General features: G+C 43.3%; 1 protein-coding gene across 1 annotated transcript; it reads left to right on the plus strand.

The window, feature by feature from the left end:
* The first annotated feature begins 5,972 nt into the window (after positions 1 to 5,972).
* LOC143389970 (BH3-interacting domain death agonist-like) lies at positions 5,973 to 19,341 on the plus strand. Its single transcript, XM_077108070.1, has 5 exons — positions 5,973 to 6,047; positions 11,311 to 11,521; positions 16,324 to 16,467; positions 17,937 to 18,148; positions 19,293 to 19,341. The coding sequence occupies exons 1-5, from the start codon at positions 6,036 to 6,038 to the stop codon at positions 19,302 to 19,304; spliced, it is 591 nt and encodes a 196-aa protein (XP_076964185.1). The 5' UTR covers positions 5,973 to 6,035; the 3' UTR covers positions 19,305 to 19,341.
* Positions 19,342 to 22,360: the final 3,019 nt, after the last annotated feature.

Consider the following 22,360-nt stretch of genomic DNA (forward strand, 5'->3'; position numbering starts at 1 on the left):
GGTACCAGGCCTGTTGCATTCAGGCACTGTTAAATGGTAGGTACTGTTTCCCTGTTTTGTTTTGTGATTGAAACAAGGTCTTGCTGTTTTGCCCAGGCCTCAAACCTCTGGGCTCAGGCGTTCCTCCTGCCTCAGCCTCCTGAGAGCTGGGACTATAGGCCCTCACAAATGTACCTAGCCTGGGCATGGGCTCCTTGTTATCAGTAATAATACAGTTGACCTTCCATATCTGCAAGGTATGGAAGCATGGGTTTATTTTATTTCTTTTAATCATATATGTACTTAACACATAGAGATATTTTTTATCTTTTCTAAATAAAATAGTATAAGAACTATTTACATAGCACTTACATTATTAGATATTATATAAGTAATCTAGAGAGTTAAAGTATATAAGAGAATGTGTTTAAGTTACATGAAAATACTACATCATTTTATATGGCATTGAGTTTTGGTATATAAGGAGGTTCTGGAACAAATCTCCAAGGATGGTGAGGGGTGACTGTGTTTGCTATCTTGGTACTACAGAGATAAGGCATAAAAGGCCTCCTAGTTCTCAGTCTGCATGTTGCATGGGGCCACTTTATATAAGGCTTTCTGGTTCCTAAGCATGTTTTCATCCATTATCAATGGTAAGTTGGCAGGTTACTATTTCCTGTTTCCTGCCCACCTAGCCAGTTTCCCACTGGTTCTCAGAAGGGAGGAGATATACTGGTGGCTACTTGAGCTTTTCTTCTTGCTGGTGACTTAGGTCAGGAGTTGGGGGGTTGAGATAGAATTATCGTTGACTCAGAAGTCTTTGGTTTTTGGTGGGCCTCATTGTCCCTATCCTCCTGGGCCCACTCATAGCAGACAGTTGATTCATTGAATTTCTTCCTAAATCATGAATGAAGCCAGATGCAGGGCATGTGCTCAGAAAGTTTACACATTCTCCAAAGCCCCAGCTGACCTAGGGAATACAGCATCCCCACCCCCCAATTCTTTCTAGGTTTTGTTCTAGAGGAGCCTGCCTATGTCCTCACAGCCCAAGTTGAGCCATAGTCACAGTCCCCTGACTACCATGAGACCTGTACACAAGGTATATTTTACTTTCACATCTGGCATCATTTGATTCTGGACTTAATAGGAAAATGCCACAGCAGGGTATTTATCATGATTATTTTGTTTGTTTTTGAGATGGGGTTCTTGCCCAGAGTGGCCTGGAACTCCTGGGATCAAGCAGTTCTCCTACTTCAGCCTCCAAGTACTTGGAACCACAGGAGTGTACTCTGGCTCCCAGCTGACTTAGCTCTATTTTTCAGTGGTGAAAATACTCAAATTATTTAAATGTCCAATAACAGGAGATGGCGATGTATTATATTTTGTTATGCGTGATACACTCACACACAGACAAATAGGGGTTTCAGTTTGGGGCACTGTTGACATTTTTGGGCTGGATAAGTTGTGAAGGGCTGCGATGACACTGTAGAATATTCCACAGCTTCCCTGACCCCTGCCTACTAGATGCTAGGAGCCCCTTCTCCCCATTCTGACAATCAAAACTACCTCCAGACACTGCTAGATGGCTTTCGTCGTTGTTGTTGTTATAAATGGACAGCATGCCTTTATTTGTTTATTTTTATGTGGTGCTAAGGATCAAACCCAGTGCCTCATATGTGCTAGGCAAGCACTCTGCCACTGAGCTACAGCCCCAGCCCTGCTAGATGGCTTTTGAAGATCAAAATCATCCCTGATTGAGAACTAGTACATTAAGTTGTAGGCATTAGAATATTTTTGAAGATTGTTTATTTAGTGGTCCTGGGGATCGAACCAAGGTCTTTGTGAATGCTTTCTGCTACTGAGCTATACCCCCAGCCCCAAAAGACTATTTAAGTGAGAAAATGACCAAAAATGAGTGAAAATAGCAAGATATGAAAGTTTCCATGTAGATATAGGAGCTTGAGTATTAAAATCTAGAAGGAAGTTGATCAATGTTTGCATTAATCCTCCCCCAGCTTCCCACCCCGCTTCTTTTAGTGCTAGGGATTGAACCCCACTGGAGATAGAACCCAGGGCTTCACACTTGCTGGGCACGTTCTGCACCACTGAACTACATCCCTGCCATGACAGATGTCTCGAAAAGATGTAGTAGAACAAGACAAAGAGCTCAGACCTTGAGGTAGAGGCCTGGGTTATTGTCCGTTGTGCCACTACTTGGGCAGTGACTGGGAAAATGGCTTGATCTCTGTGGCCTCTTTCCTGAGGAGTAGGTTCTGTTTAATCTTTGACTTGATGCTGGTAATGATTCTGAGTTTTCCCCTTGCCCTCGAGCTGCAATCCTTCCATTCGTCCATATACACTTCTATCATTTGCTTCTGGACCTTTTTCTGTCAAACAAGTACCATACCCACCCACCAGTGGTAGAGCTAGACAGATGCTCTACCACTGAACTACACCCCGAGTCCAACCACCCTGATTTGATCATTACACACTGTATACATATATTAAATAATCACACAGTACCCAATAAATTTGTACAATTAAGACAAAAATAAAAATATATCCCAGTGGGAGAGCCAGCACAGCCTCCAGCTGTGCAGGGTGCCTGAGGTCAGTGAGCATCTGAGACAGGAAATGCAAGTGCTGAGAGTGGGGTGGTCCATGCCTGGTTTTGAAGGCTGAGTATCCCTGTTATAGCCAGCTTCCTTCCTGGCCTCTTCCTTTCTTCCCCAGGACAAGTTGGTTATTCATTCTCCTGCTTATTTTTTATTTCCTATGCATGTAGGAACCCTATGAAATTGCCAATATTGTTTTTGCCCTACAAAATAAAAATTTTATTTGGCTTAACCTGATATTTTGTGTAAACTCACATATACAATTACTTGCTAAATAGAATTACCCTATTCCAACTATTGCATAGACGTTTTTGTTTAGTCTCTTGGACATCTTTTTTTTTTTTTTTTTTTAAGAGAGAGAGACACAGAGACAGAGAGAATTTTTTAATATTTATTTTTTAGTTTTCGGTGGACACAACATCTTTATTTTATTTTTATGTGGTGCTGAGGATCGAACCCAGCACCCTGCCCATACCAGGCGAGCGCGTTACCACTTGAGCACATCCCTAGCCCTCTTGGACATCTTAATACTGATACGCAACAAAACTCTTATTCTGTTTAATGATTTTATGTGTATTCAATTGTATAGATATATTTTTATTTTTGTTTTAATTGTACAAATATATGGGGTACAGTGTGATAATTTAATACATGTATACAGTGGGTAGTGATCTAATCAGGGTAGTTGGACAGGAGGTAGAGCTCAGCGGTAGAGCATCTACCTAGCATGTGTATGGCCCTGTGTATATCCCCAGTACCCCTCTCACACACAAAAAAAATCAGGGTCATTGACATTTCTTATAAACATCTAAAAATTATTTGATTAATACATAGTGTATATAAGTATGAGGAACAGTGTGAAATTTTCATACATGTGTACAATGTATACTGATCAAATCAGGGTAATTAAGATTTTTTTTCTTATTGCTTTATGTTTGAAGCCTTAGAATTCTTCTCTTCTAGTTATTCATAAAATATATAATAGGTTTTTATGAATTATAGTTTCCTCACTGATCTATGGAACACTGGGACTTATTTCTTATGGTTTTTTTTGTTTTGTTTTGTTATCCAATCTTCCTCTATCCTTCCCACCTTTCCAGCCTCTAGTAATCACTGTTTTACATTCAGGTCAACATTTGCTTTTTTTTTTTTTTTTGTAGTGCTGGAGGTTGAACCCAGAGGGCCTCACTCACGCTAGTAAAGTGCTTGTACTGAACCACACTTCTAGCCTGCATCAACTCTTTTCTTTTCTTTTTTTAAGATAGGGCATTTTTTTAACCGTTAATTAACTAACTAACTAATTAATTAAATGTGTTGCTGAGGATTGAACCCAGTGCCTCATACATTCAAGGCAGGTGCTCTACCATTGATCTACAACATGCATCTTTCTCCCTTTGAATTATTTCAGTTAACATAATGTTCTTTAGTTCTATCCATTTTGCTGCAAATGATAGGCTATCATTCATTTTTATGGCTGAACATTATTCCATTTATGTGTGTGTATGTGTGTGTTCGTATGTATGTATGATATATGTGTGTGTGTGTGTGTCTGTATATGTATATATATTTATACACACACACACCACTTTTCTTTATCCATTGAGCCATCAATGGGTCCCTAGGCCGATTACATTTAGTAGTTATTGTGAATGGTATAGCAATAAATATGTAGGTAGGTAGGTAGATTTTTTTTTTTTTTTTTGGTACTGGACATTGAACTCAGGGGCACTCAACCACTGAGCCATATCCCCAGCCCTCTTTATTTTTTATTTTGAGACAAGGTTTCACTAAGTTGCTAAGGCTAGCTTTGAATTTGCTATCCTCTTGCCTTAGCCTCCGGAGCTGCTGGGATTACAGATGTGTGCCAACACACCCAGCTAGATGTATCTTTTGTGTGCCAATTTCATTTCCTCTGGATATATACCTGGGAGTGGATAGCTGGATCATATGGTAATTCTATTTTTATTATTTTGAGGAATATTTATACTGTTCTTCAAAGTATATGTTCATCCCCAACAGTCTATAATAGTTATGTTTGTTTGTTTTTCCTGGTATTGGAGTTGTTCTACCACTGCATGAAATCCCCAACCTTTTCACTTTTGAGAGTCTTGCTTAGTTGCATGGGCTGACCTTGAACTTGTGATCCTCTTGCTTCAGCTGTGCAAATAGCTGAGATTTTAAATATGTACCACTTGTATGGCCAGGACATATTTTTTGACCTCAGTTTCCAGTTGGCATTTGTCTAGTTAGTAGTGGGTCATTTAGTTTGTCATGTGTGTCCAATGTAAGACTTAATCTTTTGTATGTCAAATGCAGTCTCTTTTTTCATCATTTTTATTGGAAATTTTTTCTTCATAATATGAACAATTGAAGCCATGTGACCTGATCGAAGGAACTGATCTGCCCCCTCCTGTCACTTACTAGTTCTGTGGCCTCAAGAAAAATTCTTCCTAAAACTATATTTTCTCCCTTTTAAGTCAGGATCAATGCTGCCTGCACAGCAACATTGTGTGGAATGCAAGATCATAAAACTTGTCAAAGATATGGGTTGGTATCTTTGTTATTGGAAGGAATTGCTTTGATAGTTGTCATCCTGAGGAGATAGATTTCCTGGAAATTTTTAGATATATGTTGAGAGCCACAGCGAGTCTGAATGGCCCCTGGCATTTTGCCAGAAGTAATGGTTGAGAGGCAAGCCATTAAGATGATGCTGGATTGATTCAATTGTATATTAGACCTTTACACCAGTAATAGGGCGGCTCTTGCTGCCTCAGGCGCCTGCTACTTTGGAGTTCCCGTGGAGTTCTCGCGGGGTTCTGGGAGAATTGGCACGTGGAGCCCTGTGGAGGGAGTGTATTCCCGGGAAGTGTGTGTAGAGTTCGGGAATAAAGAGTTGCTGTTTGAACCTACAAGGCTTTGTGGCAGCTTGGTTATTTGTGCCCAGACAGACTGCAACAGATATACTTTATTTACTGAGTATATTCTTATAGAAAACTTACTAATGTAAATATTTACTTTAAAATAGTTTGTAAGCCAGATCAGCCCATTGGCCTGATCCATGAGGTCTTCCTGAGAATGGAATAGGAGAGTTTACTCTTGGATGGAGGACTGGCCCTGGGGAGTTCTAAGGGGTCTGGCAAGTCTCAGGGAAGATCCAGGAAAACTTCAGTTTGCTCAGTAGGTTGTGGCCCACAATTCTGTGCCAAGGGGAAAGAAAGGAACCCGACTGAATACCATCTGCTGGCAACAGTGACCTCAGCTGCTCGGTTGCAGTGGCCAAAGTTCCTGAGCCAGAGCTGAGGCCCGTCTTCTCCATTCTACCCTGTGGGGCATCCCTTCAGGTTACAGCCACCCACCCTCTATGTGTGTCCTTTTCTAGGTGGTGATCTTGGACCTCCGTGAACCAAAACTGAGTTGGAGCTACCAGGTGCTGCCTGTGCCATGGACTCTGAGGTCAGACTCCTGAATTCTTTTGGAGGAATTCTTGGAAAGGGGACGTTAGAGGGTTGAGTGTAGGCTTGTTCTTCATGCATTTGCCTGTGGGTGCTGATCTAGCCTGACCCCAGTTCCCAGTTCCCATCTGAAAGCTCTGCTAAGAGGAACCACAAATCTACAACAGAATTACCATTTCAACATCCCTGAGCCTATGGACAGTACCCTCGGTGCCTGAAAAGTCTTGTGTTAGTTGGCTTTCTGTCACTGTTACAAAATATCTGAAAAATTCAACTTAAAAGTAAGATTTATTTTGACTCATGGTTTCAAAGTTTGATTCCGTAGTAACTTGGCGCTGTTGTTTCTGGGCTTGTGATGAGGTAGAACATCATGGCAGAGAGAGTGTGATACAGCAAATCTGCTTACCTCTTTGCAGCTGGGAAAGAGAGAAAGAAGGGAGCAGAGACAGGATATACCCTTCAAAGATACATCTTCGAGTGGCTGCTTCCCCAAACTAGGCCCTACCTCCTAAAGTTTCTACTACCTCTCAAAAAAGCACATTAAGTTATGAATCCATTAATGGATTAATCCACTGATGAGCTCAGAGCCACCATGATCCAACCACCTCCCATAGGCCCCACCTCTGAATACTGCTGCTTTGGGAACTAAGCCTTCAACACAAGGACAACACAGAACTTTTGGGGGGCATTCTAAATCAAAACCGTAGCAGGTCTCAGTATGTACTTGTTGAATATCCTTTCAGAAGAATGGGAATTGTGGGATTTTTCAGGTTGATAACTGGAGAGCCCACTACCTAGTGGGCTCTGGAGAGATGTTAGTTGCATAGACAGAAGAAATTTTAGAGCTCCCACTTGTCCCCATAAGGACCAGTTATCAGTGTGGATAGTATTCTATGTTGGTGCCAGGTGAACTTGCCCATTGTGTCTTCCAGTCCACCACATTTACTTCCTCTCCCATATTTTTTTTCCTTCCCCAGAGTGCAAGGAGTAGAATTTATCCAGGTATAAAGAATAGAAACAGAACTCTGGCAGGGACAAGAAAGGACCCCAATAAGTGTTGCCTTCTCTCCCATATTCTTGAGATGTCTTCAGGTTAAAACACAACTGCCACATCCTCCTTGCATAGCACCCTAGACAATCTTTCCTCTCATAAGGTCCCACTTTTCCTGACACCCTTTCAGGATAGGAAGGGTGAATGTCATTACTCCTACTGTTGTTTTTTTCTTTACCTTCAGGGTGAAAAAGCTGAGACACTGAAGGTTACCCAGTGTTTTACAGAGTTGGGATTCTCACTGAACCACTGAGCAAAAATTTTCTCTTACATTTTGGGGTTTGGTCTTTCTGTCCCTATCAGAACTTTCATCCTATTGTAGATACTTTGACTTTCTCAGATATTTTCCCCCACTCTGGAATTTTAAAAAATATGGTAAGATCCCATAATATAAAATTTGCCATTTTCACTTTTTTTTTTTTTTGGCAATGGGGATCGAACTTAGGGCACTCGACCACTGAGCCACATCTCCAACCCTATTTTGTATTTTTATTTAGAGACAAGTCTCACTGAGTCGCTTAGTGCCTTGCTTTTGCTGAGGCTGGCTTTGAACTTGTGATCCCCTTGCTTCAGCCTCCTGAGCCACCAGGATTACAGGCGTGTGCCATCATGCCTGGCCTGTCTTCACTATTTTTAAGTGTGTGGTTCAGGGTCATTACATGCATTGTTGTTGTACAACCATTGCTACCATCCAGCTCCAGAACATTTTCATCTGGCTCAACTGAAACTGTCCCCATCAAACACTAACTTAACTCCTCCCCGACAGCAGCCCCCAATAGCTACCATTCTACTTTCTGTCTATGTTCAAGGACCTCATATAAGTGAAATCATACAGTTTTTATCTTTTTGTGACTGGCTTATTTCACTCAGCATTCTTCTTTGAATTTATTTGCAGTACTAGAAATCAAACTCAGGCCCTCACTCATTCTAGGCAAGTATTCTACCACTGAGCTACATCTCTCTTTTAATATTTTATTTTGAGACAGAGTCTAAGTTGCTGAGGCTGGCAATTTTCTGCCTCAGGCTTCTGAGTAACTGGGACTATAGGCATGCACCACCATATCTGGCTTGAGATATATATGTTTGTAAAAACAAATGAGACTAGTTTCACTTTTTGTTACTCTTATCTAGTGTTCTTTTTGCTAGGTTTGAACACCAGATTTATTGTAATTTATCAAATGCATTGGAGGTTTTCATCTTTCTCTGCATCAGAACTGATTCTATAGCATAAGAATTATTTTTACTTCATTGCATCAGTTATGTAAAATATATAGCAGAATTTCTTAAGTGTTCCTCATTTTTCTCAATATATTTTTTCCTATGATCTAAAAAGATAAATATTAAATTCCTTCTTCAGCTTTTATTACTGGAAGATTTAAAAGAAGTGTAGTTCCATACTTGGCATGTCACAAGCTCTGTTTGTTCATGGAATGAAATAAATTCTGTTTCCCAAACCACTTCCTTTTTCATGGCACTTGCCTGTCCTCTTGGCTTTTCAGCTCACTGCAACTAAACATTTCCAGATCCCTCATTCTCTAACATGAAATAATTCCCTTTCCTTTGCCAGCCATCTCTCTTTATTTTATGTAATAAAGATTATAGAATGTGTTGGATAACCTGATCTAGCATGGCTGGCAGCTGCTGTATCTCCACATTCAGGTTTCAGATTCTTGTTTACCAACTCTGGATCGAAAGGTGGTCCTTGGGCAAAGACCACCTTTATTAATTTCCTTCGGCTGCTGAAACAAACTGGGTGGCTTTTAAGGACAAGAGTTTAAGCTGGGCGTGGTGGCACACACCTATAATTCCAGTAACTTTGGGAGTTGAGGCAAGAGGATCATCAGTTCCAGGCCAGCTTCCACCACAAAAGCAAGGCCCTGTGTCAAAAAATAAAAAGGGCTAGGGCTGGTTGCGGTGGCTCACGCCTATAATCCCAGAGTCTCGGAAGGCTGAGACAGGAGGATCTCGAGTTCAAAGCCAGCCTCAGCAATTTAGCAAGGCCCTAAGCAACTCAGTGGGACCCTTTCTCTAAATAAAATACAAAATAGGAATGGGAATGTGGCTCAGTGATTGAGTGCCCCTGAGTTCAATTCCCAGTACCAAAAAAAATAATTATAAAACAAAAAGGGATATGATGTAGCTCAGTGTCTAAGTTCAGTCCCCAGTACCACCAAAAACAAACACAAAAACCCAGGAGTTTATTCCCTCACAATTCTAGTGACCAGCAGCCTAAAATCACGTCATCATTGTGGTTGCTCCCTCTTTCTGAGGGAGATTCTGTCCCAGCTTCTGGAATTACCAGTGATCCTTGATGTTTCTTAGCTTGGACATGCGTCACTTCAATTCTGGCCTCTATCTTCAGGTGGCATTTCCCTGCATGTCGTAGTATATATATTTTACTCCTACAAAGACACCAGTCATTGGACTTAGGGCTCACTCTGATGAAGTTTCTTAACTTGATTATGTCCAGATAAGATCCTATTTATGGGTACTTGGGGTTAGGACTTGAACATTTTTTTAGTGGAGACACACTTAACCCATGATACTGCCCCCGGGTTCCTTTCTTCTCTTCTAATCAGGACATCTCCTTGTGACAGAAATGGCCATGTTTTTTGAGTTTCTAAGCTGTTTTGTACCCTCTTGGCCTCATAGTACAGGAATTGTAAGAATTAGATTCAGTAGAACTTTTACATAAAGTTTTGCTTTTATTTGAAAGTAATCCTGAAGAAGTAACAGCCAAAGAGCAATAATACACAAGTACCATATTTTTTTAAAATATTTTTTTAGTTGTTGATGTACCTTATTTTTTATTTATTTATATGTGGTGCTGAGGCTCAAACCCAGTGCATCACATATGCTAGGAAAGTGCTCTGCTACTGAGCCAAAACCCCAGCCCCTCAAGTACCATATTTTATTTAACCTTTTTTTTTTTTTGGTGGTGTTGAGGATTGAACCCAGGGCTCATTGCATGCTAAGTACTTGCTGTATCAGCAGTTTTATTTATTTTGTCCTATTAAAAAACTTTTCTCAGGTCTGGGGATATAACTTAATTGGTAGAGAGCTTACCTCACATGCACAAGGCCCTGGGTTCAATCCCCAGCACCACCAAAAAAAAAAAAAAAAAAAAGCTGTCCTGGGAGTTTTTTTTTTACTTTTCTAATAAATACTTTTTTGTGGGGCTGGGGTTGTGGCTCAATGGTAGAGCGGCCGCCTAGCACATGCGAGTTGCTAGGGTCGATCCTCAGCACCACATAAATAAATAAATAAACAAATAAAAATTTGTTTTGTTTTTCTGATGCAAATTATTAAGGACTTAGAGGATTACAATATCTTTTCACCAGCACTTTTATCTTCCTTTGTTCTTACAGCCCCTGTGAATATTTGGCATACATCTGGACAGGTCTTGGAATCCCGAGCCTTTCAGACTACTTATTCCCTCTTTATTTTAGAGCTATGGTTGCTCTGGGCACATGGTGCCACTGATGCTATAGGTACTCACCTTTATTTTCAAAAAACATCCTCACATGCAGTCAGCATGCTAGAAAGGCCCCTCCTGGCTCCCATAGTGCAGGCATTTGCAGGAGCTGCATGCGGCTTAAGTGTTACCAGTAGAGATGGACAGTGAGTGGGGACTGTGTGCTCCAGCCCCTCCTGGTCAGAGTACTCTGGGGTTTTCATTAATTAAGCCTCTAGAAGTAGACCAAGCTGGGCCAAAGGCAATGTTGACCTGTGGGTACCACCCCCAGTATGTATTGAGAGTCTTCTGTTGGCCCAGTATCATCCTAGGCCTACAAAAGAGATTATGGAAAAGAAAGAGCTGCTAACTTCTAGAAGAATAGCCAGGAAAGCTGGATTTTATTTGGTGAAGTATCCCTGGTACTTTTAAAAAAATAATGTAAATACATGGATGGCATCTAAATGATATTTGCCTGAATTCCCTGAATCAGACTGTAGCATAGGAAACTCACCCCAGCCACAGATTTCAGGTAAAGCAAATGGTGGATGAATCACTTGTAGAATTGAAGCTCTCTCTTTGGCATCTACAGGAGGCATTGCTGCAGGGATCTTGAATCTACATGAGATTCACCTCTTGGGCCAGTAAGGTTCTTTCAAGACCATCTGTACCCCATAGAACTGTCTGCTCAGGTACAGGGAGGGCTTCTGGCCCTGGCCTGGGTTCCCAAGAGCTTTCCTAATTCCTCTTTTATCTTAGGTCAGCAATGGTTCAGGCCTCAGGGATGAATACATCACAAACTTGCTGGTGCTTGACTTCCTCCAAAGCTTCTCTGACTGTAAGTTTCACCAAGAGCTGAGAACTCTGGGCCAGGAACTACCTGTGCGAACTTACCTGGAGGGGGAACGTGAAGATGAGCTGCAGACTGACGGCAACCGTGCCAGTCTCTTCATGGGAAGAATAGAGGCAGGTAGGCACCTGACCCCATCTCCTTTGTGCCAATCCTGGGCTTTGTTGTTACTAGTAACATCTGGGGATATCCATTGCTGGGTTTCTGTTCTCGAGACTAAAAGGCTAAGGGGTCACTCTAGTTAAACTGGGCTAACTGGGCTGCACGAAATAACCACACAAGAGACACAAATACCTTTTTCTTTGGGGTTGCTGTGACCGGCTCCTCTGACCTCAAGGGTCCACAGAAAGAGAGAGAGAGCGAGAGCACATGCTAACCCCTTTTATTGAGGAGAAGCTATTCAAATGAGGCAAGGGGTCAGGTTTCAGGGGGCTGAGTCTATCTTCATGATGTCCACTGTCAGCAGGTTGACTGACACTTGGGTAGGCCACACCCAAGGGCACAGTAAGAGGAGGGGACACACACAAGGCACTTCCATGGAAGATTCTATCCGAAACAGGGCAAGGGGTTATATTACAAAGGAACAGGTGAGCATAGCTTCACCCATGAGGCTGTAGCAAGACACACCCATTTCTGTGACTGAGCGCCTCAGCACCTAGCTGGAGAGTGTAACTCAGTCACCCGTAAGGTTGGCCTCCCACAATCCATGGGCTAGAAGGGACATTTGGGCTCAGTCTTGAGCCATGGAGTTTTAGGCTACTCTATATGTTCATATTATATGGTTTGATCTGTGTTTGATTGCCTCTAGTGGTGCTGAACTTATTTTAGGTGCAGCATCTACCTTCTTATGTTCATCTACCAATATGAAAAGTGTTTTCCCAAGTAATTCTGGAAACCACTGAGCTGTATTAAATAACCTGAAGGACTCCCCAGTTTGGGTTTATGTAGTTTCAAGAACCAGAAAGCTTTAAAACAGTCGTGCTGGGGTCCCATCTTTAGGCAATCTGATTTGATAGATCTGGGGCATCACTGGTGTGAGTAAAAGCCCCACAGGTGATTCTTACACAGCTCCACACCATCTTGAGCAGGTCCCAATCCATGTATTTAAAGGAATTTTTGTATCCCATATAGAACTTCATATTTTCCCTTTTTTTAAATATAAGAAAACTGAGCTAGGGGATCTCAAGTGGTTGTCTGGCATACATGAGGCCCTGGGTTGGATCCCTGGCACAAAGGGAGGGAAGGGAATAATTGAAGTATTATGAACCTCATTTCCAGATGAGGAAACTCAGGCCCAGGGACATATAAATGACTAGACCCAGTCAACTGATGGGTATGTCCAAGGCAGTACTTGAGCCAGACCCCTCTTGAACTTCTTGGGTTGCCTCCCATCATAATCAGTGCTGCCTCCTGTTACCTGTTTCCAGATTTTACCATTCTGAACTTTAATCCCTGTGCTCTCTTCCTTGCCTCTATTCTTATTAGTATATATATTTTTAGATGTTGATGGACCTCAGTTTTATTCATTTATTTATATGCGGTGCTGAAAATTAAACCCAGTGCCACTAGGCAAGCACTCTACCACTGAGCCACTAGTGCTGTTTCTGGAGAAGGAGCAAGCTGAGGAGCTCAGGACGTTGGTTCTCAGTAGTGTGCACACAGACTTTACATGAGGAACTTTTTCAAAATGTGCAGGCCTTGAGTCTACTCCACCGACCCAGGTCAGGTGTTAGAGTGGAAGACTTCCAGGTGATTCTGACCTTGATTAGAATCACTGCCCTGGGACTGAGGGTGTAGCTCAGGGGTGGAGCATTTGCCCTATTGCTCAAGGCCCTGGGTTCCACCACTAGCACTGCAAAAGAAAAAAAATCCCTGCCCTGAAATTCCACAGTGACCCAGACCTTCCAACCTGTCCTGCACAACCTGGTTGTCTACTCTGAAATTTCCTGTCACCGAGATTCCAGTGCCCTCTGGTGGCTCTGGGGGAGACCAACAATTGATTCTGCCTTTTGCCCAATCTCATCTTAAATCTGGTGAAAGGAAATGTGGCCCAGTGTTTCCCACTAGTCAAGGTATGCCAGAAACTTTCTTTGAGCCTAACCAGTATGTATTCTGACAGTCCTAAACTGAATAAAAGCATTTGATCTCTTGGAAAGTTGTAGGAAGGACTGAGGACAGGCATGGGCCCGAATGGCTTCACTGTCAGAAGGTGATACAGCAGTAACTACAACCAGAGTCTGTCTCCTGCGCTTTTCTCTTGCTGCTCTCTACACTGTCCCTTACCTTTAGACAGCAAATCCTGACTTGACCCAAATGGCATTTGAAAAGTAGATTAATGGGGCTGTATACTGACCTTACTAGTGCTCTGAGAGAACATTGGCCTATGAATTAAGTACCTGACAAGTTTTGGAGGCAAGGAACAAAATAGAGACTCTGAAAACCTCAAAACAAAATCAGATATAATTTCTGATGTTGCTGATCTGGTGGATAGAGGGAAGAGAGATGTGTACATGATTCACAAAAATAAGGTGGAAAGGCTTTGGCAAGTAAGTGAGGCACACATCATTTCTGAGGGAACTATAAGGAGAAGTGGGGACCCTTTGCTCTGAAGGGAATCAGGAAGGAATTCATGACTCAAGTGAGGTTGAGCTAGGTCTAGAAAGATGGCACAATGTAATTCTTTGGAAATAGGGAAGAAGAAATAGCCATTGATTAAGCAAAAGCCTGAAGATGGGAAAGCCCAAAGCCTATGAAACACAGAAAATGTTTGGATTTGGCTAGAACATTACAAGAGTAGAAAGAATTAAAGGGAATTGGAAGCTAGAAGATGACTTAACCACTTAAGTAGAAGTGAGCATGGGGAAGGTCCTGAGTAGAGAAGCAGTGTTGTATCTTGTTGTGGTGAGAGGCTAAGGGTGAGACTCTGTGGTGGACCGGAATACTTGCCTGGTGTGTCTATGGCCCTGGATTCCATCCTTAGAGGCCTAATAGGACAAAGAAAGAAAGAAGACTGAAGGAGGGGCAGATGAAATCCCTAGAGTGCAGAATTTAAGAAGGCTCTTACCCCTGAGGTTGGTAAGCATATTAGACTTCTTACTGCTTCCTTCAGTCCTGCCCAAGTGCTTGTTATGCCCTCCTGTTTCTGAGGAAAATAGACTGAAGGACAATGTTATCAAGATGAGAGCTCAGAGAAAACCCTGACAAGGGTGGCAGCAGCAGATAGGAGTTCTAAGATCAGACCTGACAACGCACTGAGAAAAGGTGCAGTGGGAATAGCAGAGACCTCAGGTAAGCCAGGTTTCCGTCCTGGATAAATAGGAGCCAGAGGGGAGTTGCAAATACAGGAGAAATGCAGGACTTAATGAGAGAGATAACAATAGTTGTCATTTATTGATATCAGAAGCTAGATACAGGATCTGTTCATTCATTTATGCACTTATTTGGTTTTTGGTTTATTTGCTTTGATTTATTTTGCTGTGCTGGGGATTGAAGCTAAGCATACATTCTACCACTGAGCCACACCCCCAGCCCCATGTAGTTGGATTTTGTTATGTTTGCAGGAATTAAACCTAGGGGTGCTTTACCATAGAGCTGCATCCTCAGCCCCTTTTTACTTTTTATTTTGAAACAGGGCTTAGGACCTCGCTAAATTGCTGAGATTGCCCTCCAACTTGTGATCCTCCTGCCTCGGCCTCTTGAGTTGTTGGGATTATAGGCATGTGCCATAATGCCCAGCTTCCAGACAGTTGTGTATTGAGCACCTGCTGTGCGCCTGTGTCAGTTTAAGTGCTGAATATTTAACAGTAAACCAAACTGATTTTCAGAATTATAGGTTTGCTGGGCATGGTATCACATGCCTATAATTTCAGCAACTCACAAGGCTAAGGCAGGAGGATAGTAAATTTGAGGCTAGCTTGGCCAAGTTAGTGAGACCCTGTCTCAAAATAAAATTTAAAAATGACTGGGAATATAGCGTATTGCTTGCCTAGTATATATGAGGCCCTGGGTTCAATCCTCAGTACTAGACCCCTCCCCCTGCAAAAAAAAAAATTACAGCTTTTAGGGAGTTTATATTCTGGTTGAGGGGTGTCAAACAAATCATAGAGTTATGATTAGGGTAATGTGTAAACGTGTCAAGGAAGAGAAAGAAAGAGGAGAAGACTGGGACAGAATAAAGGAGGTGAGGAAGGAGCTGTGATCTGTTGGAGAGTGGCGTTTAGGCAGAAGGGGCAGCATGTGTGGAGGCCAGGAATACTGTGGAGGGACTAACGTCAGGTAGCAGAATCTTAGTTGGCCAGGTGGGGCAGATCATATAGGGCCTGGAAATTGATAGAGAAAACCTGGAGTTTTACTTAATGAGGTAAGATTGGGGAGGGGAGTCAGCTCCACCTCTTCCCTGTAAGGAAGTAGGACATATGCTTCAAATTCTCATGGCCAGGAAGGGGGCGGCGGGGGGGGGGGGGGGTGGGACTCAAACCTGGTCTGACTGTAAATCTTCCTTCCTAAAAGCTTCTAAGATTGACACCTGTTAAGTGTTATACATCAACACTTAACAGGTGATAGCCCTGAAGATTGCTGCCAGGTTCTTCTTTGAGGCCCATGGTGAAGACTGTTAGAACATGACTGACCCTCTTTGGGGACAGTTCTTGAGTCTGTGTTCAGGGAGAGGCCTGCTTCTGGAGCTGGTCTGCTGTTCACTCAGGCCTTTCCCTGGTCTGACAGCCAGTCCAGAAGTCACACAGGGGCTCAAGCTGAGTGGAGCCAATGTCAGTGAGGACTGTGAGCGCGTGCTGTGGAGGCAGGAGCTGTCCTTCTTCCAAAGCAGACTCCTTTCCTGTGTTGGGTGGGGTGGAGGGGGATGAGAGTATCTAATGGGGCCATTGTCTGAATCGTCTTTGTCCTTATTGCCCTCTGCCTTTCAGATTCTGAAAGTCAAGAAGAAGTTATACAGAACATTGCCCGGCATCTTGCCCAAGTCGGGGATGAAATGGACCGTAGCATCCAGCCAGAACTGGTGAATGAACTGGTGGCACGTTTTATGAATACTGGACTGTCAGAGGAAGTAAGTGAGGGAATACACTATTGCTACTTCTGAGTAAGATGGGATTTTATTTTATTTTTTTTTTAGAGAGAGAGAGATTTTTATTATTTATTTTTTTTTTAGTTCTCGGCAGACAAAACATCTTTGTTTGTATGTGGTGCTGAGGATCGAACCCGGGCCGCACGCATGCCAGGCGAGCTCGCTACTGTATGAGCCACATCCCCAGCCCCAAGATGGGCTTTTATGATTGTCACTGGAGCCAGGGCCTGTTCTGTCTCTCATCAGAAGACCAGTGTCCCCTGAGATAGCTCCATGACTGTCTATCTGGAACTTTGACAAGAGAATTGGGAATGGAGTTAGAACATGATTGTCTTTCAGGAGAATTTAGTGGAGATTTAGAAAACCTGAACCTTTATAAGTGAGAGGGATAGAAGACTCAAGAAAGATGAATAAAGTGTATATATATATATATATATATATATATATATATATATATATATATATATATATATATATTTATTTATTTTTTTTTTTTTTGTGGTGCTGGGGATAAAACCCAGGGCCTTGTTCATGAGAGACAAGCACTCTACCAATAGAGCTATATCCCCAGCCCCAGCAAAATATATCTGACTCTTACCAAAATAACTTTTTTTTTTTCTGTTTTGGAGAGTAAAGATCCCAACACAGAATTTTCAGTTACTTTCCCAGGTATAACAAAAACAGTGATAGTTTAGCCTTCTCCTCTTCCCAACTTCATGGCTGTGTTTAGTTACATAGATATTGCTGCTCACATGGACCTCTGGGGGCATCCAAAGATTGGTGCAGGCCACACCCTAAAGCCTTCAAATAAATACTTGTAGCTGTAGGAGGTGAGAGGAGAGAAAGTTTAATTCTTTTGACTTCTACCAACTGAGAAGGCTGATAACCTCACTACCTTGTTGGGCGCCCCCTTCCATGACAGCTGGTCTTCAGTCTGGCATTCTCTCCCCATCTGCTATTCTCCAGCAGCTGTCTAAGAATACAGAAGCATCTGGCTATGCACTGCCTGGGGACACCTCCCACAAGGGTAATTGTGCATGTAAGTCATTGAGCCTAAGGTCTCTCAAGTCCAATGGTCTAGTATTTGCCTCTCACCTTTGGTGAGTAGGTTCTGCTTGTCCCCTTAAGCTAGGGTGCACAATAGTAAGATGGGCCTAAGTTGCTGGAGATAGTTATCAGTCTTTTGAGGTTATGAAAGGGAATGGCTTCAGCTCCTTGTGTTCCATTAAATAACATACAGTGTTCAGTAAATGTGTATTAGGTTAATGAGCATTCCCTGCAGGAAGTAGTCTCCTATTCCCTTTGCATTGCCTCAAAACTAAATTGTCTATCCTTCTCTCTGTCCTGTAGCCTTAGCTATTCCATCAATACTTCTTTCTGAGATGCCCCTTTGTACTTACCACCAGGGACTGTAAGAGGAAAGACTATTAGTAAACTGTCTTTATCTCTGTATAGGCAGAAGCAACTGCCTGGACACCACCCTGAAAGCAGCAATGCAGACTTATCCTAAAGACATGGAGAACGAGAAGACCATGCTTATTATGACCATGCTATTGGCCAAAAAGGTGGCCAATCATACACCATCCTTACTCCATGATGTGTTTCATGCAACAGTCAACTTTATTAACCAGAACCTATTCGCCTACGTGCGGGACTTAGTCAGAAATGTAAGAATCACTGATGCCAGCTCCTTTCTATTTCCTGGAGTCCCCTAGTCTCTGCCTGCTTCCCATACCTTTTTCCTCAAAGAACCCTAGAACCCAGCAGAGCCCTCTGCTATGGGGCCTCTCTCAGCCCTCCTCACTCTGATCTCCCCGATGATGAAAGCGCAAGGAAAGCAGTGACAAGACATGTTGCTGTCAGGAGGGACTTGAAGCCTTCCTCACACCATGGATAGAATCATAGCAGCATGGTGGGCATAAAAGAAAGTGTCCAGAGGAACCTTGGCTGAGCTTCCTCAGTCTGCCCTCAGCTTCACCTTGTCACAAACATAAGTGCAGATTCTCAGAATATATGGTTACAGAGGAGAATGGGGAGAGATACCAAAAGGAATAGTCAAAAAGGGTCGGGGGGCAGAGATGATGTGCATTTTCCTATACACAGAGAGCATATCTGTCACATAACCAAGACATTAAAAGTCAGTCTTCATGACACTGCCTAAGAAGGGTAAGCAAGACATCCTTGAAGACTGATGCTTCAGTTTCATAAACCCCAGTGGAAGATAGGTGGATGTTTCTTATTTCAAATTTTAAAACATCAGTGTCTGAATTTTTTCAATATGTCAGAGCATTATTCAGGCTTACTTTTTAAATAAAATAGCACCTAACCCTGTGAATAGTTATTGATAGGCCTTAAATGCCTCTGCTGCGTGCTATTCTATAAAGGCATCTACAAAATAGGGGGTAAAACATGCTGAACTCTTGAAAGAAGCCAGAGAAAGCCTCTGAACAGGTCCCCCCCCAACCAACAACCATTTTGAGGAATAAGAGGCAAAATGTTAACATTTGTACTGATGGGTACCAAATAGATACAGCTTAAAGGGAATAGTGATTCCTCTGACCTCCTAACATGTCTTAACAACTGAAGTGATTATGGAGAGGCTTGAATTTACCTCTGAGCCTTTGGAAAGCCTGTGGTTTTGTACTTGCCCTTGTGTAACAAAAGGGAGGGTGCAGGGATATAGGATTAACAGGATCTGGAGGCTCTGTACCCCAGCTTCCCTCCTGTTAAGACACTAGTAAATGTCTTAAGTACTAAATCCTGGTTGTGAATTAAACTGGCTATTCTGACTGGTGTTCTTTTCTTGCTTAGGAGATGGACTGAATAGATGACTGCAGAAGCACACCAGGCTAAACTTGACGTTGTGACAGCAGTGTAGCTGCCTCCAGAGAGGAGCCATGGCCACGTAAATAGACATCTTAGAAAAGAGAGGCCCGAAGAAGAGCTCTTTCTCCCTGATTTCAGGATATTTTCAGCTGGTGACCCATTTAGAAATTTCTACATTGATGTATTTTGGACGAAAAAGTCAACTTGCACACATTTGCCATCTCCTACATGTGTACCTTGTGCCTTTATCTCAACAGCTTACAGGCTCCCATTTGTAAATTACATTGAAAAGTAAGTTGTAAGGCAGAAGGGAAAACATACTCAGTGATTTTTGATTTTTTTAAATTGCTGTTTATTAAGGAGGAGAACTGCACATACCCCATACATATTAAAATTTCTGCTAAAAGCAGGGGACATTGTTTCCAAGAGAGTAAAAAATATAATCTGTGTGAAATCCTGGCCAAATGGCTCAGAGGTTCTGGTCCAAGGTGCTGTTCCCAGACGATGGCAAACTCTGGCCTCAACACAGATGTTTAGTTTGATTTCCTTGTGGATTTGGGGTTTTTTTGTTGTTGTTGTTTGTTTGTTTTGTTTTTGTTTTTAATATTTTTATCTGTAGATGGACACAATATCTTTATTTTTTTATGTGGTGTGGCAATTTGAACTCAGTGCCTGACACATGCTAGGCAAGCGCTCTACTACTGAGCCACAACCCCAGCCCAATTTCCTTGTGTTTGAGTCAAGAGAATTATTTAAAAGGTGTCATGGCAATATGAGGGCCCATGTAAACCACTGTGTCCAAAATCAAGTAGCTAAATATATTTTTCCTCTTTCCAAGAAGTCAAGGCTTTGGTAACATTTGGAAGCTCATGGAATGCCAAATTTCCTATTAATAGCCTTATCATAATTATTTGCAGCCCCAACCCCCACTGAGTTCATCCAAGCATGGAATCTGCCTCAGGACAGAACAGGCCTCTAGGCATAAAAGACAAACACTGTTAGATTTATCAGTTATGCAGGTGAAGTGCTTCCCCTTCTGAGACAGGGTCCAAATAAATACAGGTAACTCCAACTCACTCAGGTAGAACCTTTCCTTTATGGAAGGAAAAGCTTTAGGTTAGCAGTGGTTCAGAATAGGCCTTTCACACCTGGAAGCCACGGTCTAGGATTCAGTCTGGAAGGGTGCCGATGTGCGTTGAGCCCACATCACTTGTGTCACCTTCAACAGTAAAGTTCTGTGTCTGCAGATGTAATGCTTTGGTCTGGATGTGGTGGTGCACACCTGGAATCCCAGCTCTTCTGGGGATTCCTTATTGGCTGACTGCTGTAGCTAGACGATGCTAATTGAGTCAAGCTGTGTGTAATCAGTTAGGTATATATACCTCTGCTGTTCCGTAATAAGGCGGCTCCTGCTTGGGTGCCCGCTACCTTGAGTTCCCACTCAGTTCCCACTGAGTTTCCCTGCAATAAAGCAGTTCCCGCTTCAACCTTCAAGTTGCTTGTCACCTCCCGGTTATTTTGCCCAGCTGGACTGCGGCATTTTGCTTTTTTTAATCTTATTTTTCACTTTTTTTTGGGGGGGTGTACTGGGGCACTAGACCACTGGGGACTGGGAAGGCTTCCTGATCTGGTCAGGCCACCTGCACAGGCACAGGGACTGGCCTCAAGCAGGAGGAGAAGCCCTCCAGTGCCACGGGGTCTGGAGGAAGGGTGGCCCATGGTGTGGTTTGGATGTGTGTGAGGTGTCCCCCAAAAGCTCACGTGTGAGAAAATGCAAGAAGGTTCAGAGCAGAAATGACTGGCTTACAAGAACCTTGACCCATCCAGTGACTTGATCCCCTGATGGGAGTAGCTAGGTGGTAACTGGAGGCAAGCGAGTCATTGGGGGCGTGACTTTGGGGTCTACACTTGTCTCTGGCAAGTGGAGTCTCTCTGCTTTCTGACCACCATGTGAGCTGCTTCCCTCTGCCACACTCTCCCGCCATGATGTCCTGCCTCACCTTGAGCCCCAAGGAATGGAGCCGGCCTTCTGTGGACTGAGACTCTGAAACTGCAGCCCTCAATAAACTTCTCCTCCTTTATAATGGTTCTGGTCGGGTCTTTTAGTCCCAGCAGTGAAAAAGCTGCCCATGACAGCTCATGAGTACATTTGTCTGTGCTTTGGGCTGTGGAGGGGGTATTTGGGGAGATTTCTCTCCAATGGCTTCCAATTTTTTTCTTGTAATAGCAGATGAGAGAGAGAGAGGGAGAGAGGGAGGGGAGGGTATGTGAGCTGCAGGCCACCGAGGTGGGGACCTTGGGGATCCCCTGTGAAGGAGGCAGGGCAAGCTGGGGAGGTGGCTGTGGAGGGTGGTGCTGGGGTTCAGCCTCGGTGCTGCCCGGGCTCTGCCCTGTGGTGCTCAGTGCCCAGGGAAACCCTGGAGCTGGAGAAGCTGATGGCAGCATTTCTCCAGGGCTGGCATCTTATCAGCTCAGTGACATGAACAGAGCAGCCAAGGGAGTGTAGGGGATTGGGGGAAGGTCACATAATTACAGGGGGAAACGAAGATAGGAGGGGCTCATGGTAGCCCCAAAGAGACTTCCACAGAAGACCACGTGAGTCTGAGCCTGAGGGAGCAGGTGCAGAGGCTGAGATAGGGTCTGTTGGGAGGGTGAGTGACAGGGTGCTATGGGGACAAGAAATGCACTTGAGAGCCAACCAGGCCAAGCAGGGCTCTTGGTTGCAGCATGACAAGAAGCCGTGGATGGTTTCAGGTAAATCAGTCTGGCTTCAGGGTGGAGATGAGACTGAGCTTGGGAAATGGAGGCTTCCAGAAGGGAGGCCCTTGTGGTACTCCAGATGGAGGGGTAGGAGGTGGCTAGGTTTGGAAAACACTGAGTTGGGCTGTCCAGTCTGCACATGGCAGGATGTTGGGATGGCCCCATCTGGACAGGAGAGGTGACCCCAAGGCTGTGGGTCTGAGCACCTGGTGGCATTTCCTGGAGGTCTGACTAAGCAGAATCTATTCCACCTCTTAGGACGTGCTGCCCCATACCTGCCCTTTATCCAGGGT

Source organism: Callospermophilus lateralis, unplaced genomic scaffold, assembly GCF_048772815.1.
Source record: "Callospermophilus lateralis isolate mCalLat2 unplaced genomic scaffold, mCalLat2.hap1 Scaffold_129, whole genome shotgun sequence".
NCBI classification, from domain to species: domain Eukaryota; kingdom Metazoa; phylum Chordata; class Mammalia; order Rodentia; family Sciuridae; genus Callospermophilus; species Callospermophilus lateralis.